The 13,062-nt window shown below is 39.7% G+C and overlaps 1 protein-coding gene across 1 annotated transcript in view; it reads right to left on the bottom strand.

Moving 5' to 3' along the window:
- The window catches only part of Wdfy3 (WD repeat and FYVE domain containing 3), a 311,759-nt gene that overhangs the window by 84,378 nt on the left and 214,319 nt on the right, over window positions 1-13,062 (bottom strand). Inside the window, exons 29-33 of the mRNA XM_023712946.1 lie at window positions 10,699-10,819; window positions 10,268-10,485; window positions 4,385-4,620; window positions 3,240-3,374; window positions 1,364-1,543 (exon numbers count right to left, since the gene is read on the bottom strand). Of these exons, the coding sequence (XP_023568714.1) occupies window positions 1,364-1,543; window positions 3,240-3,374; window positions 4,385-4,620; window positions 10,268-10,485; window positions 10,699-10,819 (890 nt within the window). The remainder of the gene's footprint in view (window positions 1-1,363; window positions 1,544-3,239; window positions 3,375-4,384; window positions 4,621-10,267; window positions 10,486-10,698; window positions 10,820-13,062) is intronic.

Here is a 13,062-nt window from a genome sequence, read left to right as displayed (position 1 = left end):
TTACAAAGTATAATTTTTTAATGCTTTGTGAATTTGACTGAAAAATTGATCAACCTGGTACCAAGAAATAACTGAATGCAAGGCATTTTTCTTATGAACCTACATTTTTCTTTTTTTTTTTTTTTTTTTTTTTTACTATTTTAAAGGTATTTCTGTCATAAACAAAATTAGCCTTTGTTAAAATATATTCTTAGGCATTCTATTCATGTATCTCCTTTGTGCTTAAAGTTTTGAAGTTTAATAAAGGCATGTTTTAGAATATTCAACTCAATATCAACTTTTTAAATTTCACTGAAGGAAGCTGGGCATGGTAGTGCAAGCCTGTATCCCAGCACTCAGGAGGCTAAGGCAGTAGGATCATAATGAGTTTGAGGCCAGCCTGGACTACACAGTAAGTTAACATCCAGCCTGAACTACATAGTAAGAACCTGTCTTAAATTATTTTATTTTTTTTATTTTTTTATTTTTTTTAAAGAAATGTTTTCTTTTGCCACAGAGTTGTGGAATTTCTTTTTTTTTTATTTTTTCATTTTTTATTTATTTAAGAGAGAGAGAGAGGTGTGTGTGTGGCCAGCTCAGCCCACCAGGGGGCGAGGCTGGCTGGCATGTGATGCTGGGGGATTGAACCGCAGTCCCTGATGCGTTGCTAAGCTTATTCTAAGTAGGTGCTTTAGACCACTGAGCCATCTCTCCAGCCCAAATTATTTTAAATAAATAAATAAAAATAAAAAATTTCACCAAAGGCTTTGATGAGGAAGAGTATATACAATGAAAGCATTGGTGAAATTTTGAAAGTTTCTTTCTATAAAGTATATAATACTCAATATCTAAATCTAAATTAGGCACAAAAGACCAATGCTAACAATAGATTTTTGTGATGTATATTTTTGAGTGTCCACAATTCAGATAAAATGTTTAATATCTGTAAACATGCTTTTACAAAAGAAAATCTTGGATTACTATGAAAAAAATAAGTCAACTTTCATTTGTAAAAATTAAACCCAGCAAATGCCTACTTCCTGAAATGAAAAGGAAAAAAAAAATTGGTCTGAGTAGAGTTCTGCTAGCTGAGAAAAGTGTTTATAACGATACAACTATCATCACATCAAATAAGATGAATCAATCAGGACATAGGGAGGGGAGTTATTAACAAGGAACTCACGAAATACAGGAAAACAAGGTGAAAACAGAAGGAAACTGCAGGGCACTTAGAGACGCAAGGCTTAGAGACACAAGTCATTCAAAAGGCAGTCTACACAGTCATGAGACTAACGTGGTCAGAAACTTAGAAGATTGGCAGAAAAGTATTGCTAACCATTGCACAGACTAGCTCCAGTTTTGCCACTTTCCTCCCCTTTCCTACCATCTCTGAGTAAGGGCGGATATTGAAGGGGAAGACGGTCGCAGCCAAGGCGCACAGGAAGTCAGGGCTCATCCACATGGAGGCAAGGTCAGGCATGTTGTGGTACAGGTAGCGGAAGAACTGCATCAGGGTCACTGGGTATTCTCGCAGCCAAGACCCCTCTTCTTCCGACTGCCACGGCTGGCACAGAGGTGAAAGCAGAAAAGACGTTAGAGAACTTTACACCACTAAGAATGACTAAACACCCTCTGCTCACTACTCTTGCAGTACTGGACGTGTCAGTGGTGCAGAACTCTATAAAGCACACATGTGAGTAAAGATCTGTGCACATGTACGTAAACAGAGCCCTGAAGACAGGGTGTCTGTGAGTGCACTGGAGAACCTGGCTCCAGTGACGCTGTCAGGGGCTTTGGTTACTTGTTACTGTCAACAGGGAGAGTGCAGGGCCTGCAGTCAGCAGTGTTACCAGCAACGCTGTCCCATGTGCGTCATACTGGAGGGTCTGAAGTAAAAGAAAGGATGGGAAGCACTGTGTCACGTGAGCCTCTACCACGGCATGTACTGCAGTGGGCTCAGCACTCCCACGTGGGGATGATAAGGAATCAGAGAGTGAGGAGGCACACGCCTGCGATCCCAGCACTCAGAGCTGAGGCGAGACAGTCGCTGCCAGTTTGAGTCAGCCTGGGCTACACAGTGAATTCCTGGCCAGCCTGGACTACATAGTGAGACCTTGTCTCAAAACAAGAACAAAATCAGAAACAATCCTACATCTTGTGAACAAAATAAGTCAGAGAAACAAAGCAAACTGTTTACAGAATTCTTGATGACAGACAGGAACATACATGTTTTGCTCAGTTGTTCACTTCCAATTTTAAAATAAACAGAATAGAAAAAGCAGAAAATAAAAACTCTTACTGTTAATATTTTTAATCTCTAAAGGAAAGGGGGTCAGGGAGATGGCTCAGTGGCATAAGCACCTGCTTGGCAAATGCAATGTTCTGATTTTAATCCCCGGTTCCCTCCCGCCCCAACAAATAAATAAATAAAATAAAGGAAAGGGATTTTTAGAGTTCAAACAGGATATTACATTCATAGGATATAAAGCAAGTCTTTATTTTATTGTATTGTATTTTAGGGAAGGGCTTACAGGGTGTTCAGGGTCTCACTACTAGATTGGACTCGTAGTGATCTGCCTGTTTACAGCCTCCCAAGAGCTGGGATTACAGGCATGTGCCACCACACCCAGTCTCAACTGCCATCTCAGCATGCTCTGGGAGCAGGGCTGGCACAGCAGGCCACTGAATTGAACCCCCGGCCCCTGCACGTGCTGGCAGGCGCTTTAATCTGCTGAGCTATTTGGCAGGCCCAAAGTAATTCTTCATTATGTATATACACATATATATCCATTATAATCTGTATCTCATATGAGTGATATCAGTACTGAGGAAGTACTTCACTATATGAGAGGCAATCTTATACTTTTTTGTTTTTTTATTCATTTTAATGAAAAAAAAATAGCAATGAAACAGTTTCAAAACAGGTTAGTAGGGCAGTTACAATAATTAATACATTGCAACTTGTAAGTATTTGTATTCTAATTCATGAAAATTCTTTGTTATCACCAGCCTTTTAAGCTGAGGAAACTGAAGCACACAGCAACTAGCATGTGTGAAGTACCAGAAGCGGGAGCCAGGTTCCAGAATCTGTGTCCTAACAGCTGCACACTATGTCCTTCCTTTGCACATGGTTGGGCAGAGCAGAGGCAACAGAGAGCTCCCAGCAAATAAACGGTGACGGTAACGCAGCAGATTACTCTCCTAAAATCAACAAATAAGCAAGCCCAACATAGGCTGGCTAAGGAGGCGTCTCTGCTTACCGAATTCAGCATGCTGCGGAGCATGCCCAGCAGCAAGAAAGCAGCCTCTGTGCACACATTGTGGATGGACGAGACCACAGTCCCACTGGAGGCTGGGACACCAAAGATAAACTTCCAGATAGAATCCAGATCGAACTGTAGAGGCCAAAGGGAGTAGAGATGAGGCCCTAGGACCTTGTTTTCAGGAGAGATTCTAATAAGTTCCACTATTCTTAAATTTGTTTCTTTTTTAAAAAGTAATTAAAAATAGAGACCTAGCAACTCTCCATCGTCCATTTCAAAACTCATTTTTATAGCTGTATTATGTATTATCTTGTGACCTGTCTTAGGTATCTATGTCTAAAATGCTGCTTTCTATCTTTTTTCTAAATAAGTAAAAATAAAGTACATGTTACTTAGCCAAGATGCTGTTACAGAAGTGATGATTTTTAAGATCTAAAATAGCATGGGGACCTCACTGCCCCTACACTTGGCAATGTTCTAATTCAAATCAAAATTATTTATAGATAAGACTTGAGAAAACAAATCAATTTGACAAGCTGTGTTAGTATCAGTTTTATGTAATACAGTATTACTATGGTGCCAAGCGTGCTTGAAAATCATGTAACCCAGCAGACACAGGGCTCTGGGTCTTGGTTTTCTATAAGGTTCTAGCCGAAGTGATCCTACTTAAAATGTCTTTCAACTACCAGAATCAACCTCAATGTGACTTGGCACTGCATGGAAGCAAAGCTGAGTTGAGAAGTTAAATGCCTAAAACTTTGTAACCCTCATTATATTGATGTTATTAAGAAATTAAAAATATTTTCTAATGAGAACCTGCATCTACTCCTTTCATTTTTAATTCTTTGCAAGTTAAATCATATTTCTAAAAACAATTACACAGCTCTGAGCAGTTCTTTCAACGACCATGAATACCACTCCACCTTCTACGCATACATAATCACAGAGTCTCCACAAAGCAAAAAGGCTGAGCAGTGACCAGGCCCTTCTTGTGGGCAAAGTTGTTTATAGAATTGTCACACTGTTTCCATCCCAAATGCAAGGCAGGTGGTGGAATCAGGAACTGGTTCCACGTGATTAACCCGGACCCGAAAGCGCTGGCTGCGCACAGTCACACGCACACCTTACTAGGTAATTCCTACCTGGCCACCCTGCTTACATCGGCTGCTGGCGACAGGCACACTGACCTGCAGGTTCTCAGGCAGCTCACTAACTGGCTGCTGAAGGAACAAGGCCATGAGGAGAAAATAGAGGGCAGGGACATTGGTGTGCTTAGGGAGGAAGGACTGGAGAACCGGAAAGCCGGGGAAGTGGCAGGCGTCCCGGTTAATCTCCCTGACCGTCGATCGCCCTCCAGCACTCCTGCCCACGTTGAACCCTAAGAGAAGAGGAAATACAACAGTGAAATTAAAACCTGACAAGCACACTGCACAACGAAGGGGCAGTGATTCAGCACATGTGACACATCCACTCCGAACATACAAGTAAGCACAGGCAATGAGCTTTTAGCTGTCCAAGGCATCTTCTGTCAGAAGTCATCCTGTGCAGGCTGACTTTAGCAAGCCTGGCACGGGACAGGCTTGGAAACACAGCTGGGATAATCAAATGCAGGGCTATGAAAATACTTAAGGTGATAAGGTGATACAAATTCTACTCATTTAACTTCAGCAGGGCCTGGTGGTGCACACCTATAATCCCACCTGCTCAGAAAGCTGAGGCAAGAGGATCACACGTTCAAGGCTAGCCTGTGAAATTTAGGAGACCCTGTCTCAAAAATTAAAAAGGCTAGGAGTCTGAGTCACTAGTAGAGTGTCCCTGGGTTCAATCCCCAATATTCCTCACCCCTCTAAAAAAGAGTAACTTCAGAAGAATTCTCTTCTTCCTGATTGCATTCCCTTAAAAACAAAGTATAATTCAAAATATTATAGCTAACCTTGAGAGTGCCACAAAATATAAGGTAGAATATACTTCATGCAGTAGAGTTAGTGTATTTCATTTGTCTTGAAAACCATGACAAATCAGTGAATCTCAAATTATGGATTTAGGGAAAGACTAACTGAAGAAACTGAACCAGCTTCTCCACAGCGTGCAGGGCAGCTGGGCGGCAGCAGGGCAGCGAGCAGGAGCCCCTGGTGTGGCTGGCCGCAGGGCCCTGGCTGGCCGAGTCGTCCGCAGAAGCCCAGCAGTGCTTCTTCTGATGGCTCAGGCACCAGGGTCTCTGCCAACCTGCTCCTCATTCTGCAGTGAGGTTCAAGCTGCTGAACCTGCCCTTTGCCACCCCAAACCTGGTATAGCGCCCAGCACTGAGTGAACGTCAGCCATGTCTTGTGCAAAAAGGAACTGACTGTGGAGAACTCATGTGAAACAAATTGTATTTCAAATAGAGCATCACAGTTTTTCAAGTTTTCTTTTTTCTAGGATGGAGAATTGCACATATTTGGCACTATTTAACATGATAAAAAGCAATTCCTGTCTGTGATGCATTTTATCATAGCCCACTGCTCAGTGTGATGTGAGTTAACCTCCCACTAATTAACAAAAATTGGTACAGCAACTCCTGGGCTCTTTCATACATTACCTTTGAATCATAATTCTTATGTGAATTATAAACTGCTATTATCAGTTTAATAAGAGAAAACATGATAGATGGTCCAAGTCACAGAGCTGAGGAGTGGAGGAACAGGATAGAAGCCTGGTATCTTTTATTAGAGTCTGTAAGACTCTGCTATCTCCTATGTCCCTGTTAATGACTTCTTTAAAGTTTTGAAAAAATGTCTAATTTTTTGTAGGACACTGGACTCATTTTTTTTTCATTATAGTAGGCTCTAAATGAAATTCTTACAAAAAGTAGCACTTTATTCATAAAATAGAAAAATAATCTTGGTCTAACTATAGGTCCTAAAGGCAAAGCAATAGTATGAGGCACAGGGAGGTAGTACAGTGGTAAGAGTGCCTAGTCAGCAAGCAGAAGGCTCCTGGGTTCAAGTCCCAGGACTATAAAACAAAACTAGTTGGCAATTCTTTTTTTTTTTTTTTTTTTTTTGTCCCAGGGATTCTGCAGACCTTGTGCTTGCCAGGCAGGTGCTTATGCCGCTGAGCTATATCCCCAGCCTACAAAATAAAATACAACAACAACAAAACTAGGAAACCAATATTAGCATTGTCTCTGCCTTTTTCGGGTTCCACACTATACTCCCCATGATTAATCTTAAGGAGCACTGAATATACCATGATTGGCATTAGGTGTTTTTAGGTATTAATTCAGATTATGGCTATATGGATGGTATTTTTTATAAAAAATTATAGAACCTAATGAATATGAACTTTAAAGTCAGTGTCATTAGGTTGTTCCTCAGATTACAGAGAAATGGTATCAAATTATACAAATACACACACACACACACACACACACACACACACACAGATAAATATTGAGGAAAACTAAATGGAATGAGATCAAATTTAAACTGAATACTCTGACTCCCTTTCCAGACTCAGGATAGCAGGTATAAGGTACAAGCCGGTAGTGATAGGGGAAAGGTGAGTTCTAATGCACAGAGTCAAATGGGTCAGATATGGAAAATGCACACTTTCTGAACATTACTGAAACAAAGGACAGAAGACGCCCAAGACTGCAAGGAGAGAGAGTCCAGATACCATTAGTCCTGGATCAGAAATCTGATATAACTAACAACCTTAATCTCCTAATTAGAGATGAATTCTTAACTTACACCAACAAGCTGAATTTATCTCTATAAAAATGATTTCTGTACTACGAAGTATGTATCTAGAGATATGAGATAGTGAAAGGATTTTGTAAATCATAATGTTCTCTATAAATCTTAGTTATTATTAATGCTGCTTTTGGCTTCGAAAAAAGTGGTCCTTTCTAAAGAGGGGGCATTTTCTGGCTTAAAATTACACTGTAAACCTACAATGATAAAAACAGCAAGGGTAATGGCAAAACAAAAAACAACAAACAAACAAAAAACAAGACCCAAGATTACTGGAACAGATTGGACAATGCAGAAACACCTCCAGATATACTCAGCCACCTTATCTTTCACAAAGATGCCAAAGACATTCATTGGAAGAGAGCCTCTTTAATAAATGCTGCTGGAAAAACTGGCTACGAACATGTCGAAGATTAAAACTGGACCCATATCTTTCACCATCCACTAAATTAAGAATGGATCATATATCTACATATTAAAACAGAAACATTAAATCAGCTGGAGATAGAATAGGTAAAACTCCTGAAGACATCTGTATAGGTGAAGACTTAATGGATAAAACCCCTCATTGCTCAGGAACTATAACAAAGAATCAACAACTGGGATTTCATCTTATTAAAAAGCTTTTACACAGCAAGAAAAACTGCCACTAGAAAGAACAGACAACTCACAATGTGTGAAAAACATTTGCCTGCTCTTTCTCAGACAAAGGATTACTACTGAGAACATAAAAAGAATTTTAAAAAATCAGACCTCCCAAATTTAAAGACCCAACCCAAAAATGGGCATCTGAGATGAATACTAACTTCTCAGATGAAGAAATACAAACAACAAATAAATGTATCAAAAAAGTTCACCATCACTCATTATTGGAGAAATTCAAATTAAAACAACACTGAGATTCCATCTCCCCCTGAAAAGAATAGCTATCATCAAGAAATCAACCAATAACAAATGCTGGATGGGCTGTGGGGAAAAGAACGTTTTCTAATGTTGGTAGGAGTGTACACTGGAATAACCACTGTGGAAATCAGTGTGAAGATTCGTCAAAAAGCTACAATTGGAGGGCCCATTTATCCAGCTATTCACCTTCTGGGTATCTTTCCAGAAGAATTAAAACATCATACTACAGCAATATATGCGCACCACGTTTGCAGCAGCACAATTTGTCATAGCTAGATGCTGGAAACAACCCAAATGCCCATCAACTGAAGAATGGATAAAGAAACATGCGGTATTTTTATACAATGGAGTGCTACTCAGCCATAAAGAAGGATAAACTGGAGACTTGCATAGGTAAATGGATAAAACTTGAGACCATACTCATAAGTGAAATAAGCCAGATGCACAGTTACAAGCATCCTACTGTCTCCCTGCTGAGAGAAGCTGAAAGAGGAAATGGGATCCTAAATAGACAACAGCCACTATAAAGGGGAAGACACTTCAAAAGGAAAGAGAAACTGGGTTGAGAGAATGGAGAAAAGGGAAAAGTAAAAAAAATAAAATAAAAAAAATATATAGCAGTTAAAACAATTATACTACTAATTTCTTAGTTCATTGAAAAGAAAGGTTTGTGCTAATATTGTTTGGATAATTAAATGCTGATATCTTGTACTCTAAGTAATTAATTTAAAAATAACATACATAATGTATTAACCATTATTACCCTCCTATCATCTTGTTTTGAAATTGTTTTTTCTTTACAATAAGATTATTTTAAAAAAGAAATGGTTCTTTTTTGTTATTCTTTAGTAGATATTCTTTTCTTCTGTAAGCTAAATTTCCTGCTATGAAACTATTCCCAATAAACACATTTTTAGGTTGCAGTCTTACCCAGAGTCCATGCAAAATACTGATCTATTTTTCAGAGTACAAAAAGTACCTATAACAATAATTTAATGTTGGACACAATGATGCACGCCTATAGTCTCAACACATGGCGGGCTGAGGCAGGGGAATCTCCATGAGTTTAAGGACAGCCTGGGCTACACAGTAAGACCCTGTCTCAAGCACATCCTCAAAAAAAAAAAAAAAAAAAAAAAAAAAACAACCAAGAAACAAACCACAGTAACTTAAAAAATATTTTAAAGCAAATGATTTTTCTTCAAAAAAATCATTTTTACTTCATTAGAAGTGACACCTCTTCCTTCTGTATCACATACAAAGTTTCTTTAACAATAACAGCACAGTCCTATGTCAGAAGCTCTGTCATCCTGTCATTCACCTTGATAGCTGAAGTAATACCAGTAACACAGATAATACCTTTACATGTCTTAAATAAACAGACTGCATTTAAATTCTGATCTCTGATCTTTTTTTCTGATCTCTACCCTTTGCATCTGACAAAGCTCTTGTAATCATTTCCTTGGGATCAGACAGACCACAATTACACATGATTTTATGTAACATTACAGGACAAATGTATCATTAAAATACTTTAAGAACTGAAGACCAGTGGGGTGTGGTTGTGCACACCTGCAATCCCAGTGCTCCAGAGGCTGAGGCAGGAGGATCATTGTGAGTTTGAGACCAGCCTGGGCTACAAAGTGAGCAGAAGGCCAGCCTATGCTGCATAATGAAACCCCATTTCAAAAAGACGAAGATGAAGAACTGATGACTATGCTTTTCAACAAAAGCACTATCTTCAAATACATAGTTCCCAAAGTAAGATCATTAATATGAAGAGAACAATGCCAATTCAAATCCATCTAATGTGCAGACAGGACGCTCTGGTTTTCTTGCACTACCTACAAGCTCACACCCATGCTCTGTGTGGCAGGGGACAAACAAGGAGCTGTGGCTGGAGTGCTAGCTGCGGCCCCCAAGCACCGAGAGCAGACTCTAGCTTGGGTGGGGTTCAAACTTCAATACTTTCTAGCTGTGTGGCTTCGAATGGCTTCACACCTGTCTGGCTTTTGAATCCGTAAATTCCTTAGGGTGTCATTTACATTTCATATAATTACTATGTAAATGAAGTAAGTTACTACACAACCAATGTAGTAACCAAAACAGAATGCATACTCAAACATCTATTATCACTACTACTACTTTCCCTGTTGACAATTTGCTAATTATTTACTTATAGATGGCAAGAGGACCCATATTACAAAACATTATAGTAGGAACACAGAGTTTGCAAATCATAATGTCCTATAACTGAATTTGAAAACAAAGTTTTTCATTCTATAATTACAGTTTATGACACGTACTGGTTAACAGCTAACCTGGAGAATAAGCATCTGAAAGATCTGAACACAGAACACAAAGCAGCTGCCTATCCAGGTACCGTACCTAATACAGTTCCGATCTTATTGGTTAGGACGGAATCTGTCTGCTCCAGCCACCCTCCACCGCTGAGCCCTTCTTTGAACTTGATGAGAATGGGTGGGCTGCTCAGCAGGACTACGAGAATGCGCACGGCCGCCGTCACCGTGGTCGGGTGCAGGTGCTCCTCCATGAACATCATAACCCAGTCAAAACCCAAGGTCCTGACCAGCTCTTCACAAGCTCTAGTCACAGACAGGTGGAGTGAAAGGAATGAAATTAATTTCAGGAATTAGGCTTTCAAATTAAAAGATATAATTGAGCTTCATTCCTGAGATACTATGTATTTCATAGTTTAAAAAATGTACATAAATAAAGTCAGTGGCAATTTCATTTTTACTTGACATGATTAACCAGTATTGGCACATGGTATAATCAATTCCAAAGTTTTTACTTACTGCAAGTTAATGCTTGTCTTTTCTTTAGATGTATAAACTAGTTTTAGCAAGATATCTAGCAGTCTGTTCCTCAAAAGTATAAGATTAGCAGACACAAGACCTCCAAACTCCTCTTCTGTTCCTACAATAGAAGAAATACATTAAACTAAGTGTTATGGTTTATGTTGAGATGTTCTGCCAAAGACTCCTGAAATCGTGGGGCAGGCTCTGAGCATTTGTGGTTGATTTATAGCCCAACGCTGGGATCACGGGTGCACGTGCTGCACCCACCCTGGGGCAGGCAACCTGCATACAGTACGAGGGAAGGACAGGGCCGGCTCTTGCTCTCCTCCCTTTCTGCTCTTGCTGTTTTGCTGTCTTCCGCCACCATGGACTGCTGCCCTCTGCCACATCCCACTCTGCCTTGGAGCCCGCTGAGTATGGACTGAATCTACAAACTGTGAGCTAAAGAAACCTTTCCCTCTTTAATTTGGGTGTTGGGTATTCTGCCTGATCAACAAGAGAAAAGTAAGACACTAAGGTAACATATTCAACGTGATCTCCTGAAATCTCACTGAAAAATAAGCCTTTTAGAAAATGTTTTCCACTGACATAGACAAGGAAAAAGATCAATGAAATCATTTCTCTTTAGAGCCATGGAAATTGTTCTTGTACATTTGACAGTACCTGTATAACTAAAAAAGGTTTTAAACCTTATTTTACATTAGTACTCCACTTTATTCTGCAATAGGGGAAAGCCATCAATTAAGGACCATAAAATCAAAGTACTAACTGCTGCCCCAGCCTCTTAAGAACATGAATTTCTAGTTTCTTTTTGAAGGGCACAGTTAAATTTACAAACGTAAATACTGAAAATAAGAAGCACAAATGTATTCAATAACTGTATTGTGAAAAGAAAAATGAGAATCACACAGCCTAGAACAGAGGCAATGACACACAAATGTGGAGGACGGGCACCAGGACTATCTATGAAAGTGGTTGGCCTGGGTTTTGGAAGCTGCTGGTCTAGGTCAGCTTTAGATGGACAGCTGGAGGCGATGAGGCGCCTCGAACATTCCCCTGTATGCCACAGTGAGGCTTGGCTGAACTTTAGGGTTGCATACATACTTTTCCTTATTTGCACCCTGGACATTTATTGGCTTTAAAATGTACTTTAATGTTTTATTCATTACGGATGCTTCAAGTACACCCAGGAAAACTGAAGATCCTTTTTTCTTCCAAGAGGCATAGATTAGTGATTTGCAAATTGTCTTATCAAAAGCATCCCACCATTTGACCTAAATTGCTGTGAGAATCACTTCCTTTAAATACTATTTCTAGAATAAAGTGATAATCTACATAGACATTTAAAATTCTCCCATAAAATTGGATAGCAGTACCTGTATCACAGAGGTATGGTACAGAACACTTAATAGTGTTCAATAAGTGTTGTCCTTGATCTGATCTCTATTCTTCAAATCCACTGCAAATCTGCCTCACCAAAGGAATATCAGTATTGTTCCACAAGAATGGCAGACCCGCCACTAACTCACCCTGTGATTTGCAGTAATTCACTTAGTCTCTCAAAGTCTCCTAACCTCTCCTTTGGAAATCACGATTCCAGTACTTTTCCTTACTTATGACACACGGGAAAGACTGTGCTCAGGACAAAGCAGTCAACATAGAGGAGAAGAACTCCTTTCCAAGGCAGTGACCCTTACATCCAGGTCTTCTGTACCCTCTACAAGCATGGAGTTTTAGATGAATGAAAATCATGCATTTGGTACGCTGGTGAAAAAATGGGAGAGGATAATAACGCTGAATGAAACAGCTATCCATGTCCATGGGAGACCGGTGCTAGGGCCTTCATGAGACACCAACCCCACAGATGCTTAAATCCCTTTTGCAACATGGCACAGCCTCCTCACATAACCTATACCCCCCCCCCATGTTTCAGGTCATCTTTCATGGCCTTATATTACATAATGCAACATACGTGCTATGGCAAAAGGCTGTTCTATTATTGTACTGTTTAGAGAATGACAAGAAAAAACACCTGTATGTGTGCCTCACAGAAGTAACTTGCCCCCAAATATTTTCAGTATCAGGTTGATTGAATCCACAGATGGGAGCCAGGTTAACTGACTACAAATCTGTGAATTTAATCACAGAGGTCAGGCTTTCAGTACCTGCAATAAACTTCCTACCCTAGAATACAGAAGAGAAAACATATGGCAGCAGAGGGAAAAATATGCCGTAAGTGTGCTTTGCAAACGGTGTTCATCATGGACTCAGGAACTCACAACCTACAACTACTTGGATGCAATGTATTACACAGGATATATGATGTGTTATTTTTATATTATTCTTACACAAAAAATAATT

This window comes from Octodon degus, unplaced genomic scaffold (genome assembly GCF_000260255.1).
Source record: "Octodon degus isolate 3935 unplaced genomic scaffold, OctDeg1.0 scaffold00028, whole genome shotgun sequence".
NCBI classification, from domain to species: Eukaryota; Metazoa; Chordata; class Mammalia; order Rodentia; family Octodontidae; genus Octodon; species Octodon degus.
The sequence above is the reverse complement of the archived record's forward strand: the minus strand, read 5'-3'. Positions and strand labels throughout refer to the sequence as shown.